Source organism: Dendrobates tinctorius, unplaced genomic scaffold (assembly GCF_039654945.1).
Source record: "Dendrobates tinctorius isolate UK_male_01 unplaced genomic scaffold, ASM3965494v1 ptg000332l, whole genome shotgun sequence".
Taxonomy (NCBI): Eukaryota; Metazoa; Chordata; class Amphibia; order Anura; family Dendrobatidae; genus Dendrobates; species Dendrobates tinctorius.
The window spans coordinates 16,436,989-16,461,632 of NW_027361998.1; the positions used below are offsets into that span (position 1 = coordinate 16,436,989).

At 45.1% G+C, this 24,644-nt stretch overlaps 1 protein-coding gene and 2 non-coding genes across 5 annotated transcripts in view; 1 reads left to right on the top strand and 2 right to left on the bottom strand.

The window, feature by feature from the left end:
- MAPRE3 (microtubule associated protein RP/EB family member 3) overlaps window positions 1–7,936 on the top strand; it is a 161,415-nt gene extending 153,479 nt beyond the window's left edge. For all 3 annotated transcript variants that reach the window (XM_073562048.1, XM_073562049.1, XM_073562047.1), the window contains one exon: window positions 7,193–7,936. In XM_073562048.1, coding sequence (XP_073418149.1) covers window positions 7,193–7,261 — 69 coding nt within the window. In that variant the 3' untranslated portion in view covers window positions 7,262–7,936. The remainder of the gene's footprint in view (window positions 1–7,192) is intronic.
- A 13,353-nt stretch (window positions 7,937–21,289) lies between these two features.
- Window positions 21,290–21,362, bottom strand: TRNAV-CAC (transfer RNA valine (anticodon CAC)). Its single transcript has one exon. It is a non-coding gene; the product is annotated as a tRNA-Val (tRNA).
- A 2,242-nt stretch (window positions 21,363–23,604) lies between these two features.
- Window positions 23,605–23,677, bottom strand: TRNAV-UAC (transfer RNA valine (anticodon UAC)). The gene has a single exon. It is a non-coding gene; the product is annotated as a tRNA-Val (tRNA).
- Between the last annotated feature and the right edge of the window lie 967 nt (window positions 23,678–24,644).

Consider the following 24,644-nt stretch of genomic DNA (forward strand, 5'->3'; position numbering starts at 1 on the left):
CATTGCTTCTTTTCCGACCATCTAAGGCCACCATGGGTCTTTGGCAAGGCGTGAACTTTAATTTTGTCCCCTGTCTCATTGTGGCCAAACCGGCTTCCAGAACTCTTGCTATCTTTCTCTTTAACTAATCAGCCTTGTGCTGGCTTGCCTTGCACACTCTTGGTAGGCTCCTCCCCTTCCTCTCTCTTTTTCCATGGGTGCCCCTATCTTCTTGGAGTTGCTATGGTTGGTGCTCCTAAGGACATTGCCTATGGCACCGCTTCCCTGCCTTACCTCCCACTATCGGCTACACTACGTTTCTGATCTGCAAATTTTTGGAACCTCCCGTTTTTCAGGTGCACCTCTCTACGGTCTCTTATCGAGAACCATGACCCTTCCTTTCCTGGATGTAGAGACTTTAAAGGGCTTGAAGGATAGACGTATTGAGTCCATGGCAGGTCTACCTTTGAGGTGGCAGGCTCTGGTCTATGGCTATTCGCTGGCACTTGGATTGCAAAGTTGTGGCCACCAGTGTCAGCTGGATTTGCAGACTTGACCAACAAGATCACTCACGCAGGTAAGTATCTTTGCTCTAGATGCAGCCGGATGTTCAGCTCAAGCGGAAAGCAATATTGTGGCTATTCCCTTTTTCTGTGTCTCAAGACTAGAGATAAGCAAATTTGTTCGGGTCAGGGCTTATTTGGCAAGCTATAGCGCTTGCCATATAAGCTGCAGAGTGAACCAGGCTTCCTGGATCGTGCTGACTGATCAGCTGTCCGCGTTCGCAGCTGCATGTGTAGTGGTTGTGTGACAGTCACGACACATGCATGGAGAGCCCAACAAACAAGCTCTCCATGCATGTGTTGTTACTGTCACACAGCCGCAACACATGCAGCTGCGGAGCCGAACAGCTGATCAACTGGCGTGATCCAGGAAACTGGGTTCTCTCTGCAGCTTATTCGGCAAGTGTTATGGCTTTTCCCTCTGCAGCTTATTCGGCAAGCACTGACCCGATCAAATTCGCTCATCTCTACTAAAGACCTGGAAGTTGTACCCCATGTTCAAAAGGTGAGATCCCTGAAAAGGAAAGCCTCTAAAACATCTCTTGGAGTCCAGTTTGGACAAGAATATTGTAAACACTACCACCAGCAAAACTCCACTGGCCCTCAGTTCAGGCCCAGTTGCTCATTTGGTAAACATGGACTCATAAATTTTGTCCCTTTTCGGGAATTTTTGTTGTCAGGCGTCCCTAACAGACAGGACAAAACCCCGTATTCTGCAGGAAAAGATGAGACCATCTTCCTAGCAAACCGCATCATGCTACAACAAGGTCCAAGTGACAAGACCTCTAGGTATAGAGCCAATACAATTTCCTTGGCATTATGGAATATTCTCACCCGGGGACTCCCCTCAGGTGGGCGGCTATCTCCTTCTCTTCCGGTTTTCCACTGGCCATGATGTCTGGGTCGCAGAAGTTGAATCCTTCAGTTCCGGAATAGAGTTCACTACTCTTCGACGTGACAAGTCTCGTGCCCCTAGGACTGCTACTTTGACTACTGGTTTATGCCAGGCCATATCTTTTCTTCTCCACTCAGGGGTCATTGTACCAGTCTTACCTTGGGAGCCATTCAGATGTTTCTAATCTCTTCATCTTTTCCAAGAAAGACAGCTCAGTTTGGCCCATTCTGGATCTAAGGTTGCTAAACAAGATGGACCATCTGCATCACTTCTGAGTGGAGTCTAATCACTCAATCATAACCTGCAGGGAACCCGGGAAATTTCTGTCCTCGTATATTTGGGATACCTACCTCTACATCTCCATCTGTCCAATTCACCAGACAGAGGTGTCTCCACTTTGTGTTCAATCGTCATCATTTTCTAATTGTGGATCTTACCTTCTACTTGGCCACAGCACCCAGGGTATTCACAGTGGTCTTGGTCTCAGTCATATCTCATCTTTAAACCAAGGAAGGTCATAGTTATCTCCTACTTGGATGACATTCTCATCAAGGGAACCTGGAGAACCTTTAGATTGTCAACCCTGGTGACCCTGTCTTGCTTCCAGTGGATTATCAAAAGTCTACTTTTCCTGGGGATGTTATTCGACATCCCACATCTGTTCCATTCCATTGTCTATTGACAAACCTTCTCCACCTTTGAATCAGCATGTTGGGCAAGATTCTTGTAGAGTATCCTTCTATCATGATGGGACAGGTCCGCCTTCTCCTTGGGTCTGCCAGTCTTTCTACTATTATATGTCCGACAATCTCTTGGCTGGTGGTTGACCTTGGTCTTGATCCACAAGGGTCACTCCTTCCTTCCCATTGAGTGGCAGAACCTGATGATGGACGGCAGTTTTTCGACAGTTTTTCGTTAAAAGGCTTTAAGAAGAAGCAGGAGAAATGTCTTCTGTCAACGAGTTTGAGCTCAGGAACATATGCCTGTGTCTTCTTCACTAGCAGCACTTGCTTTTGGGTCCACCTGTCCAGATCAATTCTGATAATACCACTGTGGTAGCATACATCAACCATCCGGGCGAAACTTGAAGTCGGTTAGTCATGGCAGAGGTTTCAAGGATTTTGGAATGGAAAAAAGGCGGAGTTCTCATGATCTCAGTGACCCATATACGTGGAGTGGACAATTGGACTACAGACTTTTGGCAGCAAGGGGCTGTTTTCAGAAGAGTTGTCATTTTATAAAGCGGTTTTCAGCCAGATTTGTTATTGCTAAGGCACTCTAGATATTGTTCTCATTGCATCTAGGCCACATAATTTTTAGGTTTATGTCTGGGTCCTGAGACCCTTTGTTGGTTTCTTCCAATGTTCTAGCAATCCCTTTTTCACAGTTCTCCCTCCCACACATTTCCACCACTAGCCATCTGACACAGGCTTCTGAAGAAGATTAAGACCAAGGAGGTTCTTGTCACACTCTCATTTGTCCAGACTAGCCCCTATATGTTCTGGTATGAAAAAATGGTCAACTTTCTCACAGACTCCTTGTGGAGCCTCCTCATGGTTGCTCAATTTAATTGTATGGCTGTTGAAATCATGGAGCCAAAGGCATAAGGCCTTTCTGATCGCGTTATCCAGACTATGGTCAGGGCACGAAGGACCTCCATGTTATGTATTCAGCATCACACTTGCAATTCCTTTTTGTTTGTGTGGGCCCAAAAACTTTGCTCCTATGTCTTTCTCACTCCTGGTTCTTCTCTCCTTTTTGCATTCTGTCCCTTGGAGTCGGGATTGGCTCTAAAGCCCCCATCACACACAGCGATCTCGCTAGTGAGATCGCTGCTGAGTCACAAGTTTTGTGACGCAACAGCGATCTCACCAGCGAGATCACTGTGTGTAACACTTACCAGCGACCGCCCCCCCTGCCGGGTATTGCTGATCGTTCTAGAATGGCCAGGACATGTTTTTTGATCGTTGGTCTCCCGCTGGCCAGCACGCATCGCTGCGTGTGGCAGGCAGGAGACCAGCGATCAGCGAGCTGGCGCTGGTAGCCAAGGTAAACATTGGGTTTCTAAGCGCCGCGCGACGCTTAGAAACCCGATGTGTACCTTGGTTACCAGCTGCCTGCACCAGCGCTCTGGTAAGTAAGGTACACAGTGGGTAAGTAAGCGACGTGCTTCGCTTGTTACCCGCGTGTCGCTGGTGCTGATCGCTGGTGAAGCTGCCTGTTTGGCAGCTCCCCAGCTTTCATTTAGCGACACACCAGCGATCCTGACAAGGTCATATCGTCGGGATCGCTGGTGCGTCGCTATGTGTGACGGGGCCCTTAGTTCTCTCAAGGGCCAGGTTTTGGCCTTGGATATCATGTTCCAGAGAGTCCTGACTCCCGTGCTTCAGGTCAAAACTTTTCTCCAGTGCATGGTACACTCAGTGCTGCCATATCACCCGCTGGATCCTTTGGATCTAAATCTGGTTTGGACACTCTTCAGTTCCCGCCTTTTGAGCTGATCTGGGACATCTCACTCCTCCGGCTTTCCGGTGAGAGATCTTTCCTTATAGCAATTACCTTAGGCTATGTGCACACGGTGCTGATTCTGCTGCGGATCTGCAGCGTTTCAGGCTCTGCAGGTCCGCAGCAGATTTAGGTGCGTTGTACAGTACCATTGTTTTCAATGGTAAACTGAAAAGCGCTGTGCACATGCTGCGGATTTTTCGCGCGGAATTGCTGGGGGTTCAAATTCACAGCATGTCAATTCTTTGTGCGGATTCCGCTGCGGTTTCAGACCTTCTCCATTGTAGAGGTGAGAAACCGCAGGGCTAAACCCCAGGATAATCCGCAGGTAAACGGCAGGTCTTTTGACCTGAGAATTTACCTGCGGATTTTTCCAAATCCGCGCGGAAAAATCCGCATTACCAAAATCTATGTGTGCACATAGCCTTATAGCAATTACTTGCGTCATTCATGTTTCTCATTTGACAGCCCTCCCTAAGGTGTTTTTTTTCTCTCTAAGGAGGTTTCTGCTTTCCACCTTAAGGAAAACTTTCTCCTCCACACTTTGTCTGTTGCCCTCCCATCCCTGTAGAGATTTTTGCACAGTCTCAATGTGGTCAGGGTGTTGCGACTCTACTTGTTAGTCACAGCTCGATTATGACGTACAGACACCTTATTTGTCATCCCCTAAGGCCCTCACAGAGGCCTAGCCTGTTCTGGCCACCTTGAAGGTGACCATTGCTCACTGAATTCTATTTACCATACTAGAAGCATATTCCATTCAGGGATACAGCTCACACTACTTGGGCTGTAGGAGCCTACCGGGAATCTGTGTTTTAATACTGTGTCAGGAAATGTGAAGTATATCCTATTGTTCTAGTTACACATGCAGCTCCCCCTGTTGCTCCATCCTCAAGTTGGTTCATGTATTCTACCACTGAGCCTCTCAAGCTGCAACCCCCGGTTCCCCTCCCTGTTGGAATGTCCATTCACCCCTCCCTCCTGCTATACAAGCTGGTGTAATGTGAGACCATGACCAGCTGAAGCCAGAAGTAAAGACTGGATGCACATGTTCCATTGTCTATTCCATCTCGAATATAATAATGGCAAATAATCATAGAGGCAGGAAACTTATATTTTTGTAGTCTGCATAAGGAAAGCTATTCACAGTTGCGTTACGGGGTTTGTGTGACCACCAGAATCCGAGAAACTGTTTTCTACCCGACTGTGCCACACAGCCACGGCATGTTTAGACTTAAATGAAAGCTAATTTTGTCAGAAAAACTATAACACTCCTGCTGGCACGCTGTGAGACTCGCAGCCCAAGATATGGCCTGCAGAAGTTTTTAGTAACTTTTGAAAAGGGGAGCACATTCCATAGCTCAGCCCACCCTCTGAGGTCATCAAAGGGGAGGACCCTTGGTTTTGGGCAAAGGTGTAAAGCTCAGAGGCCCAGACAAAGGGAGGTCATTTGCTCAGGGTGCCAGCTAGGAAGCTGTGCTGATAGACCATTTTCCCTTTGGGAAGGTGCCCCTCCCCCCTCCTCCACATGTCATGCCAAGGACTGATATGTGTAAGTTCTTATATTAATCCACTTTATTTTGTAATTGTCAGTATATACTGTATCTTGTCTCTTTTTGTAACATCTTTTATATTTTTTGTAAACACTGCCTATCCTTTCTGCAGTAAATCTATAAATTTACTAGTTTCGTTTCACCTTGTTCTATAACGTACCACCACGACATCTGCGCTAATTACGCTACCCTACCTTGTGGGTTGGCTCCTGATCCCATATTGATTTTAATGTAGAACGAGGAGCAGGTGGCAGCGCAGTGTTCTGGGGATTTGGGAGAGCCTGGCGGTGACAGAACGGAGGCTTTGTGTGTGTATTACCCACCCTGGGTCTGGGGACATACATACCGCCCTCACTGCAGAGTGCCCAATAGCCAGTAGACGGCAAGGCAGCCTTTCTGGCGACTAGTTATCCTAGGTGTAGTTCCGTGACTGACCTGAGGGTAAGTGGGGCGCCAAAGAGTTGCAAGTTCCAAAACCGTAACTGAAGGTGGAAACCAAAGTTGTGGGTGGCTATATGACCCACGACCACTAATAAATAGTAAATTTGTGACAATTGATGGTATCTAATGAATCCCTGACAACTGGGGGCAACCACACACCCCCAGTTCCTGATATACGGTAAGGCTGCTACTTGGTCTTCTGTCCATATCTTTTCTAGGTATTACAGAATTCATACTTTTGTGTTTGCGGTGGAAAGTCTTGACTGGAACGTACTGCAAGCGGCAGTCGCTCGGGTGGTTGCCTGAGTAATCATCATTCCTTTTGTAACATTTTAATGCCCAACGCCAGGAACTGCTTTAGGCTATGTGCACACGGTGCAGATCCTCACGCGGATTTGACTAAATCCGCAGGTCAAATGACCTGCATTTTTCCTGCGGATTTATTCCTTTTTTTTTTACAGTTTTACTGCCGTTTTTGTGCGGTTTTCCACTGCGGTTTTCCACCTGCGGATTTGTAGAATGGAGCAGGTGGAAAACTGCAGCAAAACCGCACAAAAGTGACATGCTGCTTTTTTTTCCCGCGGAAAAATCCGCAGCATGTGCACAGCGGTTTTTTTTTTTTTACATAGGCTATAATGGTACTGTACATCACCTGCAGTTCTGCTGCAGATCCGCAGTGGCGGATCCGCATTAGAAACCGCACCGTGTGCACAGAGCCTTAGAACATCTTATGGTTTCTGTGCCCACCAATGAAGCACAGGAGAAAAGATGATCTTTGGTACTCCCTGTAAAATCTCTTTCTCGCAGTCTTCATTGGGGAACACAGCACCCTTTCTCGATTGCCCGGTCAGGCGGCATTTGCATTCTTTCTTTTCTGGGCAGTTGTTCTTTCCTTTTGTTCTTTCCTTTTGTTCTTTTGCTTCGCCTACTGCTTCCTCGCTGAGTAGCTTGGTGCCTGTAGGCAAGGTGTAGCCTTCTGGGGAAGAGATGAGGAATATTTTTTTCTATTATTGTCAGACTTAGTTGGCAGCAGACTTCACATCTGATGAAAATTTTACATTAAGTATCAAAAATCCTCATTTTTTCTATATTTAACATAAAGTAATTATTTTGGGCTACACATAGGATCTTTGTTTCCCTGCATATTACCAGCTGCAGAATGAGATAACTGAGAATCGTGAGTGTACCCGTTTTTCATTTTGGTTGAATTTCAAGCCGTCAGAAGCCTATTAACTTTAGTTATGGTTTCATTACAGGAAGGATTTGCTCCTCCGGACGACGATGAGAACGACGAGCTTCAAGCTGAGGATCAGGATGAATATTAACCACATCCACTGCTCCTCCTCATCATCACTGTCACCATGTAATATAATATTGCTCCTCGTTGCCCGTTTCCCCATCAGCTATTTTTTTGCAGACTGAACCTGTTTGGTTAGAGCCTCAGCACACGTGCTTGTGAAACCATCATCAATCCCTTCAATTGATAGCCAGACTGGTTGGTTATCCTGCGGGCCACAACCTCTGAAATGTGAATAGTGCCGCAGGGGCACGGGAGCGGATGTCTTCTAAGGCATGGATTTAGCACTTCATTCATCAGGAGATTCTCCCTCTGCGGGCAGATACCTAGCTGATACCGTACGTCTTTGTCCCCCCACCGTTACGACCTGACCACCTGGATGCCCTCGCGGTGTTTGATTGTTGTGTTTTTTACCTCTAGACTTGTCTTCCTCTTACATTTTCACACCTTCTGTCCTTTTATTTCATGGAATGGTGTATTTTACTTGGCCATCTCTTCAATTTTTTTTTTTAATGGTTTGAAAAGTTTTAGAAAATATTAAGAAATCTTCATCCAGATGTCCGAGGAAATGACTGACAACATTGATCTGCATCTTCCACAAATGACTGCACCAATCATCCTTGATGTCTAACTTACAACCACCCACAGACACATGTTAGATCAATAGTTAAGCTGCTGAAGTAAAGTTAACAGGAAAGCTCAGGATCTAGACTGGCAGTTCTTGCGTGGACTTTGTCTCGGTCTGGCTGTTCTCACGCAGACTTGGTCTAGGTCTGGCAGGTCTCATGCAGACTTGGTCTAGGTCTGACAGCTGTTGTGTGCACTTGGTCTAGGTCTGGCGGCTCTCGCGTAAACTTGGTCTAAGTCTGACAGCTGCCATACAGACGTGGTGGTTGTTGTGTAGACTTGGTCTAGGTCTGGCGGCTCTTGCGCAGACTTGGTCTAGGTCTGGCGGCTCTCACATGGACTTGGTCTAGGTCTGACAGCTTTCACGCAGATTTGGTCTAGGTCTTGCGGCTCTTGCACAGGCTTGGTGTTTTGATTGGGTCACCGAGGAGGAAAGCAAGACCAAGCTAAGCTACAGAAAACCAGAGAGGTTGGTAACTAAGTGGATTGCAGACCCCTGATCCTATCCACACAGCTAGCAGTAGCCGTGGAGCGTACCTACGATGATCCTAGACGCCTCGACACAGCCGGAGAACTAAATAAGCCTAAAGCAAGAAAGGAGAAATCTAAACTGCCCCAGAGCAGACCCCAAAGGAATAGATAGCCCCCAAACATATATTGTCAGTGAGACAAGATGGAAACACGCAGATAGGAAAATAGTTGAGCAAACGATGGGGCCCACACTAACTGGACAGGAAAGGAAAGACTCTGTTTGCAATCACGCAAAAAAACCCTGCAAAAAATGCCCAACACGTCTGATAGAAAAATACTGAAGTCACTAGACTTCACCCACTATAGCAGCACTCTGGTATATTCTGAAAGCAGAGCAAAAAGAGGCCAATCTAATAAGGGACAAAAACAAACTGGCACAAGCAGTAACATAAGGATGGAAATTCAGCACAGCCCCAGCTGGAGCTGGCTGACCACACAAAACTGAAATAGACAAAACCAGATCAAATGTGAACAATAGCAAAAGAACACTTAGCTGAGCATGCAGGGACTGAGCTGGAAACTAAGACCTCAGGAGGCAGGAAAAATCACCAGCAGGGATAGAGGGAGTCGGCTGTCTTAAATCCAGAAACTCCAGATCTCCAGTCATCCTCCTCATTATCAGGCGGCAGGCCTCTGTTAATTAGATCAGCTCCATTACCTCCAGTAACCACCGGAAAGAGAACTCGCGACCCCTCTGTCAATATAACCAGCTCCACTACCTTCACTAGTAACCAGAGGTAGACCAGAAAGCGAATTCACAACACTTGGTCTAGGTATGGTGGCTCTTGCACGGACTTGGTCTAGGTCTGGCGGCTTTTGCACAGACTTGGTCTAGGTCTGGCGGCTCTTGCGTAAACTTGGTCTAGGTCTGGCAGCTCTTACGTGGACTTGGTCTAGGTCTGGTAGCTTTTGCACAGATTTGGTCTCGGTCTGGCGGCTCTTGCACAGACTTGGTCTACGGCTGGCAGCTCTTGCACAGACTTGGTCTAAGTCTGGCGGCTCTTGCACAGACTTGGTCTAGGTCTGGAGGCTCTTGCGCAAACTTGGTCTAGGTCTGGCGGCTCTTGCACAGACTTGGTCTAGGTCTGGCGGCTCTTGAGCAGACTTGGTCTAGGTCTGGCCACTCTTGTGCAGTCTTGGTCTGGCTGTTCTTGCGTGGACTTGGTCAAGGTCTGGTGGCTCTTGCACAGACATGGTCTAGGTCTGACGGCTCTTCGCAGACTTGGTCTACGGCTGACAGCTGTCGCATGGATTTGGTCTAGTTCTGGCTTTACAACTTTTCGCTTGTCTGTTTCTCTACAGTCCTTTTCCCATACTCCGTTGAGCCAGTCCTCAGTTGTTTTTGCATGTTTCCCCGTCTCTTGCTTGCTTTTTGTTATCTTGAAGATGCAGGATGGCACAATGTTTTCATGCTTACTGTTGCCTTATTACAGAGGGGGAGTCTAAAACAATTCTGTGCAGCATGGAGAAATAGATAGAAATAGATGATTTGAGATAGTGGTCACTCAGATGGGAAAGTGGTTACTGGGCAAAGAGAGATAAGCACATACTATAGAGAAGACTCAAAGTGGTCTTGATAATCCCTTTATTTTCACAGCCTGTCAGTCAGGCAGGTTATTGGGCAAGATGTCAGACTTGTGCAGAGTCTTACAGAGGGACTGTAGCAACTTGAGCTCATTGTGAGCGCTCTATAAGGGAGGTCTAATGTATATTTATAATTGATGGTTATTAGCCACAGACTGGGCAATGTGTGAGACACCTGGACATTGTGACACCCGTGCATAAAAACACCTGAATAGCTGAACATTATTACAGCAGCACATCCGTACAACCGTACTCTGCACCAGAACAACAGGACATGGTAACACCAGGAGACTGATACATAACACCTAGACACCAGGAGACGTATATATGATAACACCAGGAGACCTATACGTGATAACACTGGACACCAGGATACCTATAAATGATAGATAATAGAGACCTATACGTGATAACACCGAGACACCAGGAGATGTATACATGATAACACCAGGAGACCAATATGTGATTACACTGGGACACCAGGAGACCTATACATAACACCAGGAGACCAATGCTGTAATAATAATAATCTTTATATAGTGCCAGCATATTCCGCAGCGCTTCACAGTTTAACAATTTCAAAACACAAGTCATAAGTAACAACGTTAACAATACAATAATTAAAGCGAAATAAGATGACCCTGCTGGTGAGAGCTTACAATCTACAATGAGGTGGGGGAGATAGAGTACAGGGTGTATTTACAATGGTGTATTTACAATGATGGTCCAGCCATCTTGAGAAGGTGGGGGATAGAGATAGTGAATGGGCTACATACGCACACTTAGGGCCCCGTCACACACAGCAATCTCGCTAGCGAGATCACTGATTTTGTGACACATCAGCGATCTCGCCAACGTCTATCCATGTCGGATCGCTGGGACATCGTTATGTGTGACGGGGGCTTTACACATAAAATGACTTTGATTAGTGAACATGATAGGCCGCTCTGAACAGATGTGTTTTGAGAGAGCGCCTGAAACTATGCAAATTGTGGATAGTCCTAATTTCTTGGGGTAGAACATTCCAGAGGATTGGCGCAGCGCGGGAGAAGTCTTGGAGTTGGGAGTGGGAGGTGCGGATTAGTGCAGAGGTTAGTCGAAAGTCTTTTGCAGAGCGCAGCAGTCGGCTAGGCTGATAGACAGAAAGAGGGAGGAGATGTAGGGGGGTGCTGCACTGTGGAGAGCTTTGTGGGTGAGAACAAGTACTTTGAATTGGATCCTATAATGAATGGGCAGCCAATGTAAGGACTGGCAAAGAGCGGATGTGTCTGAGTACTGATTAGCCAGATGGATGACCCTGGCTGCTGCATTAAGTATGGACTGGAGAGGGGAAAGTCGAGTGATGGGGAGGCCAATTAATAGAGCGTTGCAGTAATCCAGGCAGGAGTGGATCAATGCAACAGTGAGGGTTTTTGTTTCCATGGTGAGAAAAGGGCGAATTCTAGAGATGTTCTTTAGGTGTAAGCGGTAAGAGATTGTATATGGAATGTAAAGGAGAGATTGGTGTCAAACATAACATCCAGACAGCGCGCCTGCTGCCGGGGTGTTATTATGGTGCCACTCACGGAGAGGGAAATGTCAGATTTAGGGAGGTTAGTAGACAGCGGGAGCAGAAGAAGCTCAGTTTTTGAGAGGTTAAGTTTCAGCTAGAGAATGGACATGATGTTGGAGACTGCGGACAGACAGTCACAGGCGTTCTGTAGTACAGCGGGGGTAAGGTCGGGGAATGACGTGTATAGTTGTGTGTCATCAGCATAAAGATGGTACCGAAAGCCAAATCTGCTGATGGTCTGTCCAATTGGGGCCGTGTAGAGAGAGAAGAGGAGGGGGCCAAGGACTGAGCCCTGAGGTACCCCGACAGCAAGAGGAAGAGGAGATGAAGTGGAGCCAGTGAACAAAACACTGAAGGAGCGGTCAGAAAGATAGGAAGAGAACCCGGAGAGAGCAGTGTCCTTAATGCCTAGTGATTGGAGCCTAGAGAGTAGGAGACGGTGGTCAACAGTGTCGAAAGCTGCAGAAAGGTCGAAAAGAATGAGCAGAGAGTGGTCACCGTTACATTTTGCTGTCAGAAGGTCATTGGTCACTTTGATGAGTGTAGTTTGTCAAATGTAGGGGGCGGAAGCCGGACTGTGAAGGGTCTAGAAGGGAGTGAGTGGAGAGGTAACGGGTAAGGCGGCAGTAGACTAGGCGCTGTACGTGATAACACCTGGACACAATGAAACTTATGCATGATAGTACCAGGACACCAATATGTGATAATTCTGGGACACCTGGAGACTCATACATGATAATTCCGGGACACCTGGAGACTCATACATGATATCACCTCTGTACAGGAACACTCGTAAATACAGTAAGAGCACCTGCACACTCATACATGGTAACACCAGCAAAGCAGCACACCTGTACATGGTAACACCGGTAGACCCATATATGATAACCACTGTATACCAGAACACCCTTACCTAAGAACACTTCTACAGCCATGTTTGATATCAGTTGGACAACATCACACCTGCACGCTGGGACATCAGGAGAGCCGTCCATGGTGATATCTGTATACTGGGAGACACATTTATCATAATGGCAGGAGACCATTTGTGATCACACAGACACCGGGAGACCATTCACGATAACACTGAGATACTCATAAATGACAATAGTTGGAGACTCATACAGAAGAACATTTGTGCTCGTATAGGTGTCCCATTGTTTGCGCGTTCTCACGTAGTGGTCTCCTGTACATTGCACAGCCGGAAGCAGTGAAATGTGGGATTAGCTGCTGTGGTTGCATGCGGGGTGCTCAGCTAATGATATCCATAACAGTCATCCCATCAGAAAGGTACAACGTGTTACTGTACAGTAATTACTATTGGAGCACCGAGAGCGTTGAATAAACACTCCAATAATTATTCATATACAAACGAATCTTCACAAATGCATCATTTACAGTTGTACTCAAAAGTTTACACACCCCGGCAGAATTTTTGCTTTCTTGGCCTTTTTTCAGAGAATATGAATGATAACACCAAAACTTTATCCCCACTCATGGTTAGTGGTCGGGTGAAGCCATTTATTGTCAAACTACTGTGTTTTCTCTTTTTAAATCATAATGACAACCCAAAACATCCAAATGACCCTGATCAAAAGTTTACATACCCTGGGGATTTTGGCCTGATAACATACACAGAAGTCACAGGTGAGGATGTTACCTTTAGTAGCCATTCAAACCCATTTGTGTCACCTTTAAGTCAAAATCACCAGGGTAGGGGAACTTTTGATCAGGGTCATTTGGATGTTTTGGGTTGTCATTATGATTTAAAAAGAGAAAGCACAGCAATCTGACAATAAATGGCTTCACTCAACCACTAACCATGAGTGGAGAGAAAGTTTTGGTGTTATCATTTATATTCTCTGAAAAAGGCCAAGAAAGCAAAAATTCTGCTGGGGTATGTAAACTTTTGAGCACAACTGTACCTCCTGTGTGGTCCTCCGTCATCTACCTCCTGTGTGGTCCTCCGTCATCTACCTCCTGTGTTGTCCTCCGTCATCTACCTCCTGTGTTGTCCTCCGTCATCTACCTCCTGTGTTGTCCTCCGTCATCTACCTCCTGTGTTGTCCTCCATCATCTACCTCCTGTGTTGTCCTCCGTCATCTACCTCCTGTGTGGTCCTCCGTCATCTACCTCCTGTGTTGTCCTCCGTCATCTACCTCCTGTGTTGTCCTCCGTCATCTACCTCCTGTGTTGTCCTCCGTCATCTACCTCTTGTGTTGTCCTCCGTCATCTACCTCCTGTGTTGTCCTCCGTCATCTACCTCCTGTGTTGTCCTCCGTCATCTACCTCCTGTGTGGTCCTCCGTCATCTACCTCCTGTGTGGTCCTCCGTCATCTACCTCCTGTGTTGTCCTCCGTCATCTACCTCCTGTGTGGTCCTCCGTCATCTACCTCCTGTGTGGTCCTCCGTCATCTACCTCCTGTGTGGTCCTCCGTCATCTACCTCCTGTGTTGTCCTCCGTCATCTACCTCCTGTGTTGTCCTCCATCATCTACCTCCTGTGTGGTCCTCCGTCATCTACCTCCTGAGTTGTCCTCCGTCATCTACCTCCTGTGTTGTCCTCCGTCATCTACCTCCTGTGTTGTCCTCCGTCATCTAACTCCTGTGTGGTCCTCCGTCATCTACCTCCTGTGTGGTCCTCCGTCATCTACCTCCTGTGTTGTCCTCCGTCATCTACCTCCTGTGTTGTCCTCCGTCATCTACCTCCTGTGTGGTCCTCCGTCATCTACCTCCTCTGTGGTCCGCCGTCATCTACCTCCTGTGTGGTCCTCCGTCATCTACCTCCTGTGTTGTCCTCCGTCATCTACCTCCTGTGTTGTCCTCCATCATCTACCTCCTGTGTGGTCCTCCGTCATCTACCTCCTGTGTTGTCCTCCGTCATCTACCTCCTGTGTTGTCCTCCGTCATCTACCTCCTGTGTTGTCCTCTGTCATCTACCTCCTGTGTGGTCCTCCGTCATCTACCTCCTGTGTGGTCCTCCGTCATCTACCTCCTGTGTTGTCCTCCGTCATCTACCTCCTGTGTTGTCCTCCGTCATAGTCCCAGATTTCTGTTGTCTTCTGTTTTTTTTCCACATCGCAGTTTTGAAGCCTTTTGTATTATATTTAATTTTTGACTGTGAGTTTATGGCTGTACATTCGGTAGGTGCTCGACTGAATTTAGATGTGTATAATTTTTTTAAAATATATTTTTCATGCACTTTTTTAATTTCCTTTTACGAAATCTTAACTTAAGCAAAGTTTTTATCAAAGAGCCATCACTTTCTGACTTCCATCTCATAAATGTATTGTGTTGATACCACAAAAATAATTGCAGTGGAGGCCATGTTGACCCATAGGTGGCCATGGAGATCCCTAGGTGGCCATAGTGAAATGCTCTCAAATTTGTGATTGCTGTTGAGCTCACATCTAAACATGGGATTGTGTCTGTCCTTCGACCTCATGTCCTGATGGCAGAAGACCTTGAGTAATTGACTAAAGTTTTTTTTCCTTGAATTTAGCTACATTTTGTTGCAGCTCCCTTAGAAGATCTTATGGAGAATGTCTCCACTGATGAGAAAATCATTGATCTGTCGATTGTTTTTTTCTTTTCCGTGTGAAAAGGAGAATGGAAATTGCTTATTTATTATCGTATTTACTTGTAAATTTATGTAGGACATATTTTCTTTATCGGAGGGTCAATGGTGCTCGTGTGACCCTGGAGTGATGAACTGCAAGTTGGAAACTGAAATATGAAGTAGTCGTAATGTGGTTCAGGAGCGTTTTGGAGTGATGGTAGAAGGAAGGATTGGAAATAAAGATGAGCGGTTATTAATTTATTAATTTGAAATTTTGGCAAATTTGGGATTTTTGTAAAATTAGACCAGAATTCAATTCCAATTGCATTTATTTGCTCATCTCCAATTGGGAAAGTGGAATGTCGAGAAAAAGTGGGACATGTCCTAGAGATAGTCACAGAAAGTGAAGGACCCGCGAGGGTATGTGCACACAACATCAACTTAGATGCCATGAAATCCCTCCGAGTTTTGGAAGAAGAAACCGCCAGTGGTATTTTACCTGAAGCTTCTTTTTTGGCGTCTAACGTATTGTTTTTTTGCTGCTGCATTTTTTTTTTTACATTTGTGTATAAAATAATGAGCCACTTCCAAGCGAAAAACATCTGAAGAGTCAGGTCACTTTTATTTTTTATCCTGTCTGTAGCTTTTGAAAACACAGATCCAGAATCATCGTAACACCATTGGCGGATAGCTTGCCATGTGGCAAGAGCAAAGAGAAACCCTCAGTAACTGCACTCACTTAAATGTAATATAGAACACAAGAAGGAAAACTAAGTTACGAGTTCTTTAAATTGAAATATCAAAAATTTATTACATGTAATACAACAAAACAATCACAAAAGGACATAAAGGAGGCACAAAATGGTGACAAATATGGGACCAGAGTCACCCTTCCATAGCAAGAGTATCGAACGGTAGACATGGTACTGTAATTTAGCTGGTCTGCAGGCAAAGCCTGAACATAAAAGCTTGATAAAGCTGTACCCCTACAGCGAAATGCGCGTCGGGGTCCTCTTTTCAGGGGTCACCTCTTCCTTCCACTTGGCACTTTACCGGTAAGCCTGATCATTCTTATGTTTTACTGATACACATGTCTCCTTATGTGACACTTTTATGATCCGGCTTTGCCTGCAGACCAGCTAAATTACCATGTCTACCGTTTGATACTCTTGCTATGGAAAGGTGACTCCGGTCCCATATTTGTCACCATTTTTTACCTCCTTTATGTCCTTTTGTGATTGTTTTGTATTACATTTAATAAATTTTTGATATTTCAATTTAAAGCACTCGTAACTTAGTTTTCCTCCTTGTGTTCTGTAGCTTTTGAAGCCTGATGCAGCTAAAAGTTAAAAGACTGAATATTTGCACACAAGTTGTTTCGCAATTACAGTCTATATATTCTCACAATGTAACATTTGAGTGCATTTTAAGGTGGGTTTCAGAGCTGAATCGCCTGAAAAAAACATCAAGCCTGATTCATCTTTGCTAAATGTCTCAATTAGGGACTTTTTTGATTTGCGACAAATTCATCAAATGATTTACGCCTTTTTTTTATTTGAAGTTGCCTTTGTAGTTTTCTGATTTTTGACATCCATGTGGATTTTCAAGATATTTTAGACTGATTCATGCAATTTGTCTTTTTTTTTTTTACAAAGTGAAAACATTTGGTGCAACTCTACTCTAGTGCATCCCTGGAAGGATTTTATGCATGACAGATAAAAAGCTGCAGGTTTTTTTATAGACATTTTGCACACCAAAAAAGTCAAAAAATGGTTATAGGCAGAAAATTAAGACAATTTTCAGCTTTGCGCAAATTTCTTGAATTGCGTGAGACATTTTGAGGAATTTGGCGCAAAAAATCAAGTAAAAAAAAAAAAAAAAGAAAAGTGACTTAAAAGGGAGTCTGTCACCCATATTTAGTGATATCATGTAAAGATATCACCCAATTGTGCGTCCCATAAGGATTCTATTAGGATTTTTTATTCCCCCCGACCCCGCACCTTTGAGGCATAAATACCTTTTTTATCTTGTTGGGGATGTATGCAAATTGCCGCGGTCCAGTCCGATGGGCGTGGCTTAGTCGCCTTCTTCCCCCCTCTCCGGCTTGCTGAACGTAATCATCTATGAATATCACAGATAACATTGGTTTCTGCGCTTGCGCACTGTAAAGGCCTCCGGCGCCTGCGCAGTATGCTTTGCCCAACTGGGCGAAGCATACAATCGCTACTGCGCATGCGCTGGTATTTTTCAGCTCGGTCTATGCCCCGGAAGTCTTCACATGCAGTACACACTTCCGGGGCATAGACCGGCGCATGCGCAGTAGTGATTATATGCTTTGCCCACAGTTGGGCAAAGCATACTGGGCAGGCGCCGGAGCCTTTACAATGCACAAGAGCGGAAAACAATAATAAAATCCTAATAGAATCCTTATGGGACGCACAATTGGGTGATATCTTTACATGATATCACTAAATATGGGTGACAGACTCCCTTTAAAAACCAAAGAAATGATGAATCGGACTCATTGTGTGCACGTACACATGATGTTTTGGGTGAGGAAATCCAGAAGGTTCCCCCCGCTGTGATCCAAGAGATGAATTATAAGAGCTCGATATGGAACAAACACTTTCCTGACCTGCAACTTATTTTTTTCTATGGTAGGGGGCGCTATGGCAGAAGCAATTGCATCATGTAGGGGTGGCCATGTTAATCAGGATCATTTCCTGCTTTTCTCCCGGGAGAACTTTGAGGTCCAGGAATTGTTCGCATTTTTTGCTCTCTACGAGTTGATTGTGCGTTACAGGAAGCAGTTATACAATGTTTCGCTTCTCTAATTTTTGTCCTTCACCCTGGAATAGCTGTTACCTTGAGCAGGTACAGAAGAAGACCCATGTAAATGATTCTACGTTGGCATTTGGCAATGTAAAAGGTGATCACTACAGACTGTGGGCTCGGCACGTTTTTATTCGACAGACTAGTTGGTTTTTTTTTATATTTTGGTTTGATTTTTTAATGCTTTTTTGAATTGATGCTTATCTCATCATATCTGAACAAGCTGAAGACTGCGGTAGAGTTTTCAGTTGCTTCCTTTAAAATCTGTATGAATTGAGGGATAAGATGCAGGAAATTTGGGGTCAATTCCCCAAAACCAAGACGCCTGCACGGACCCAGTTTTCATCTGTCGGTCGGCACCGAGGACCTGGCATACTTGATCAAATCTTGCATCTGTGTTATTCTGTTTTATTTCAAATAAACTGGTGTGAAAATATCATTCTGGTGTCACGGTGTGATTGATGATTGGTTGAGGTTCAGATACGCCATCATAAAACGTGGAGCTCCGAGGAGATCAGAGTCCAGGGCTCGTCCATTGTGTGATACCAGTCATCTACCTCAAGGCTTTGCCTACCAGTCAACACATAGAATTTCCCAGTGGTCGCTCTGCATGTACTCAGGACCCAAATAAAGATGTACGATCCCCTTTAATAAAAATTAAAGGGGATTATACAAAATTAGAAAATATTCACTGCTTGCCTGCATAATAACGTGTCCTCGGGTCACTCCACTGACCAGACCTACTGAGGGGGCAGCAGGACATCCACGTGAGGACAGGAAGAGCTCCACCATAGTAATCGAGAATAACCTCTGTAGTGACCAGTCTGGGCGCACAACAGCGCTGCAAATAATTCCACAGGAAATCTGTAACTAAATCTGCACAAAATCATCTGGATATCAGAGACGATTTACCATGGATTCTCTTGTCAATTATGGGAAAAAAATCAATGAGTAATCCACAGAAAAATATACATTGTTCATAATCTATACCTCAGCTGCTGCAGAACCTCATAATACACTTCATAAAATTCTAGAATGTTAGAATTGAAGGGACCTCCAGGTTCATCGTGTCCAACCCCCTGCTCAATGCAGGAGTCACTAAACCATCTCAGGCAGATGTCTGTCCAGCCGCTGTGTGAAGACTTCCATTCAAGGAGAACTCGCCACCTCTCATGGCCGCCTGTTCCATTCTTTGATCACCCTCACTGTCAAAAAGTTTTCTCTAAAATATAATTTATATCTTCTCCCCTTCAGTTTCATCCCATTGCTTCTAGTCTTTCCTTGTGCAAATGAGAGTAAAGATGATCCTTCTACACTGTGACAGCCTTTGATATATTTATAGGCAGCTATTCAGTCTCCTCTTAGACTTCTTTTTTGCAAGCTATCATTCCTAGATTCTTTAACCGTTCCTCATAGGACGTACTTTGCAGTCCACTCACCATCCTGGTAGCTCTTCTCTGAACTTGCTCCAGTTTGACAATGTCTTTTTTTTTTTTAAATGTGCCCAGAACTGGACACCGTATTCCAGATGAGGCCTGACCAAGGAGGAGTAGAGGGGAGTAATTACTTCACGTAATCTAGACTCTATGCATCTCTTAATACATCCTAGAACTGTTTGCCTTTTTTTTTTGCTGCTGACACACACTCATGCGCAGTCTGTGATCTATAAGTATACCCAAGTCTTTTTCACACGTGCTGTTCCTAGAATCATAGAATCGTAGAGTTGGAAGGGACCTCCTGGGCCATCTGGTCCAACCCCCTGCTCAAAGCAGGATTCAAAAAATCATCCCAGACAGATGTCTGTCCAGCCTCTTTGAAGACTTCTATTGAAGGAGAACTCACCACTTCTCGTGGCAGCCTGTTCCACTCAATGGTCACTCTGTCAAAAAGTTTTTTCTAATATCTAATCTGTGTCTCCTCCCATTCAGTTTCATCCCATTGCTTCTAGTCTTTCCTTGTGCAAATGAGAATAAAGATGATGCTTCTACATTCCCTTAATAGGACAGTGAAGAACTAGTCGTCCCATTCTATAGATGTAATTTTTTTTGCCCAGATGTAGAATCTTGCATTTCTCCCTGTTAAATAATATTTTATTAGTTGCTGCCCATTGTTCAGGCTTACCTAGATTCTTCTGAATCCTTTCTCTGTCTTCCCTAGTGTTAGCTATCCCTCCTAGCTTTGTGGTCATGACGAGCCATCGAGAACAAAGACTGAACGTCAAAAGCTTTAATATCAACGCCTAACATCATGCTTCTACCCAGTTTCAAACTGGGGACCGTTCGCGTGTGAGGTGAACCTGTGAACGTGCTAACCACTACACTTCAGAAACTCCATGCCAAACTACAAATGTTTAAACATACTGAAATAAAATTGAAAAAGAAAAAAACATCCAGCCAAAGTCAAGAGGTCTTCCTCTATGTCTGAAGACAGGACCAAGTGCATTTTGCAACACAGGAACCTTTCATTTGTCAGGCTATTGGAAAAAAGAACAAACAGGGAAACAAAACCATGCTCCACAAAACATTCTCATGCCTTTGTCCAAAAGCCAAAAAGAAAAAGCACCTAGGTGCCTGCTTTCGCACCTTGATCCTATCAGGTGTTACTTGAATTAGGAACACTTAGACACTGTCAAAAACACACATGCTTGCCAAATCCTAAACCTTCCCACTCTTTTATGTATTCTCAACTCCACCCACCTCCCAGCACGTTTCGTGTTCCAAGCAGGGAGCCACCAAAGGTGCTCTGCTACACTCTCAGCAAAGAGCCGCAATGTGGCTTTGCTGAACTACCCTGTTGTGTGGGGTGTGAGTGTTGGAGCGTGGTTAGGAGCTCCCACCTTACCTGGATGGTGGGGCACCACACTTTGGGAGAAGGTGCAGTACCTCTGTGGCGACTGAGCCTCAGGGGCACCACACTTGCCAAAAGCAAAAACTGGTAGAAATAATCCCACTGGTAAAAGTAATGCTCATTAAACCAGCAATAGAATATGCTAACTAATGCTAATTAAAACCAACAATATACGTTTGTGATCAAAATAAAGAAAAGTCACATGTTTCGGCCCGGGATCAAAACAGGAAATTTTCAGGAGGATGGCAAACAGGACAATCACTACACTACAGTAACCAGACAAGAGCGTTTACTGTGGTCATGGCAAGCATTAAAGATCAAGCACTCATTGCCAAAAGTGCTATTTTGCAAGAGAAACGCTGTGTTTCTGCACAGTTTCGAACTGAGGACCTTTCGCGTGTAAAGCGAGCGTAATAAACGCTACACTACAGAAACCAATCGATTTAAAAAATTGCTGTGGTCATGGCAAGCAACAAAGAACAAGCACTGAAAGTCAAAAGGGTCGTTTTCAAAAGAGAAAAACAGAGTTTCTGCCCAGTTTCGAACTGGGGACCTTTTGCATGTGAGGCGAACGTGATAACCGCTACACTACAGAAACCGGATGGAAACGTTTACTGTGGTCACAACAAGCAATCAAGAACTGAAAGTCAAAAGCTTTGATAACAAAGGGTAACAGCGTGTTTCTGCCCAGTTTTGAACTGGGGACCTTTCGCGTGTTAGGCGAACGTGATAACCACTACACTACAGAATCCGGCTGCGGCAGGTTACTGTGGTCATGACGAGCCATCGAGAACAAAGACTGAACGTCAAAAGCTTTAATATCAACGCCTAATGTCATGCTTCTACCCAGTTTTGAACTGGGGACCGTTCGTGTGTGAGGTGAACGTGACAACCACTACACTTCAGAAACTCCATGCAAAACTAAATATGTTTAAACATACTGAAATGAAATTGAAAAAAAAAAAATCCAGCCAAAGTCAAGAGGTCTTCCTCTATGTCTGAAGACAGGACAAAGTGCATTTTTCAACACAGGAACCTTTCATTTGTCAGACTATTGGAAAAAAGAACAAACAGGGAAACAAAACCATTTTCCACAAAACATTCTCATGCCTTTGTTCAAAAGCCAAAAAGAAAAAGCACCTAGATGCCTGCTTTCGCACCTTGAGCCTATCAGGTGTTACTTGAATTAGGAAAACTTAGACACTGTCAAAAACACACATGCTTGTGGGTCGCCCTCCCAGGGATGTGGGGTACTCGGTGCCAGGCCGGTATCAGTGGGATATGTCACAGCAGCAGTGACCCGGACCGGGGCCCTGGGCGCCCAAGTAATGGGGATTGTGGGAATTGTCAATGGTAGAATGTAGTTAGATAGAATAGTTCATGACACCACCTGTGGTGTTCGGCAAGTGAGATGTTAGGCTGACGCTGCATGCAGATCCTCTGGGGCTGATGGTGGGTTGCAGCCAAGATGGTGAAGCTCCCCACAGGTGGAGCTGCAGCCCCATGGCAGTGTGGATGTAGGGGAAGAGGAGACGTACAGGCGGTGTAGAAGGTGGTACCCAGATGTAGCAATGCTGGGTGTTTTGGCGCAAGAATCAATGGAGGACACCAGGGCTTGTAGTTACAAAGCTTTACTCACAGTCTGTAGTACACACAGGTGCCTACCTCCGTACTATGTCCTCCGGGTCAGGGACTCAGCCAACCTCCAGGCAAGATGGAATGCTCCCTTCCCACGCTCACCAACGTGCCTTTCTGAACGTCTCCTCTTATAGCGCCTTTAGTGTGAAGATCTCCTAGTACTGAGTTACACTGGAGATCCTCCTCTCAGATGTTCCCAAGGTCTCTACTTGTACGGCAGACAGCTGTAGCTTACTTCGGGGACTCCTTAATCCTGAGTCCCGGCTCTCTATCCGTGTTGCTGTTGTGCCCCCAAGTCTTAGATGGGAGTAGTGCATTTCCAGCCCACAGCTCCACCGGTGTCTGCGGCAGAACCATTAGTGTCCATACAACCTCGGGGACCGGGCCCCAGCCTTGCGCTTAGAACTTCTAGGCAGGGTTCTTCCTCTAACCCTCGTCCTCTGTGTTCTTATTCTCCTACGTTCCGTACTTGGCTTTCTTTCTTATGGAAGCTCAGGCTTGAGTTCAATGTCTTTCTCCTTCTTTCCTTTCCTGTGCCAGCAGACCTGGGTCACTCAGGTCTGCTGCAGCACTCCTTCCTCCATCCCTCTCTCAGGGATCTTCTTTCCTCACTCCTCTCTGAGTGACTGACTGAACTGATGTCAAATCCTAAACCTTCCCACTCTTTTATGTATTTTCAACTCCACCCACCTCCCAGCACGTTTCGTGTTCCAAGCAGGGAGCCACCAAAGGTGCTCTGCTACACTCTCAGCAAAAAGCAGCAATGTGGCTTTGCTGAACTACCCTGTTGTGTGAGGTGTGAGTGTTGGAGCGTGGTTAGGAGCTCCCACCTTACCTGGATGGTGGGGCATCACACTTTGGGAGAAGGTGCAGTACCTCTGTGGCGACTGAGCCTCAGGGGCACCACACTTGCCAAAAGCAAAAACTGATAGAAATAATCACATTGGTAAAAGTAATGCTCATTAAACCAGCAATAGAATATGCTAACTAATGTTAATTAAGCCAACAATATACCTTTGTGATCAAAATAAAGAAAAGCCACATGTTTCTGCCCTGGATCAAAACAGGGAGCTTTCAGGAGGATGGCAAACAGGACAATCACTACACTACAGTCACCAGAAAAGAACGTTTACTGTGGTCATGGCAAGCATTAAAGATCAAGCACTCAATGTCAAAAGTGCTATTTTGCAAGAGAAAGGCTGTGTTTCTGCTCAGTTTTGAACTGAGGACCTTTCGCATGTAAAGCGAACGTGATAACCGCTACACTACAGAAACCAACCAATTTAAAAAAAAAAAAAAAAAAAAAAATGCTGTGGTCATGGCAAGCAATAAAGAACAAGCAATGAAAGTCAAAAGGATCGTTTTCCAAGAGAAAAACTGTTTCTGCCCAATTTCGAACTGGGGACCTTTCGCGTGTTAGGCGAACGTGGTAAACACTACACTACAGAAACCAGCTGCGAAAGGTTACTGTGGTCATGACGAGCCATCGAGAACAAAGACTGAATGTCAAAAGCCTTAATATCAACTCAGAATGTCATGCTTCTACCCAGTTTCGAACTGGGGACCGTTCGCGTGTGAGGTGAACGTGATAACCACTAAACTTCAGAAACTCCATGCAAAACTTAAAATGTTTAAACATACTGAAATGAAATTGAAAAAAAAATTTCCAGCCAAAGTCAAGAGGTCTTCCTCTATGTCTGAAGACAGGACAAAGTGCATTTTGCAACACAGGAACCTTTCATTTGTCAGGCTATTGGAAAAAAAGAACACACAGGGAAACCAAACCATTTTCCACAAAACATTCTCATGCCTTTGTCCAAAAGCCAAAAAGAAAAAGCACCTAGATGCCTGCTTTCGCACCTTGATCCTATCAGGTGTTACTTGAATTAGGAACACTTAGACACTGTCAAAAACACACATGCTTGCCAAAAGCAAAAACTGGTAGAAATAATCACATTGGTAAAAGTAATGCTCATTAAACCAGCAATAGAATATGCTAACTAATGCTAATTAAGCCAACAATATACCTTTGTGATCAAAATAAAGAAAAAACACATGTTTCTGCTCGGGATCAAAACAGGGAACTTTCAGGAGGATGGCAAACAGGACAACCACTACACTACAGTTACCAGACAAGAACATTTACTGTGGTCATGGCAAGCATTAAAGATCAAGCACTCATTGTCAAAAGCGCTATTTTGCAAGAGAAACGCTGTTTCTGCCCAGTTTCGAACTAAGGTTG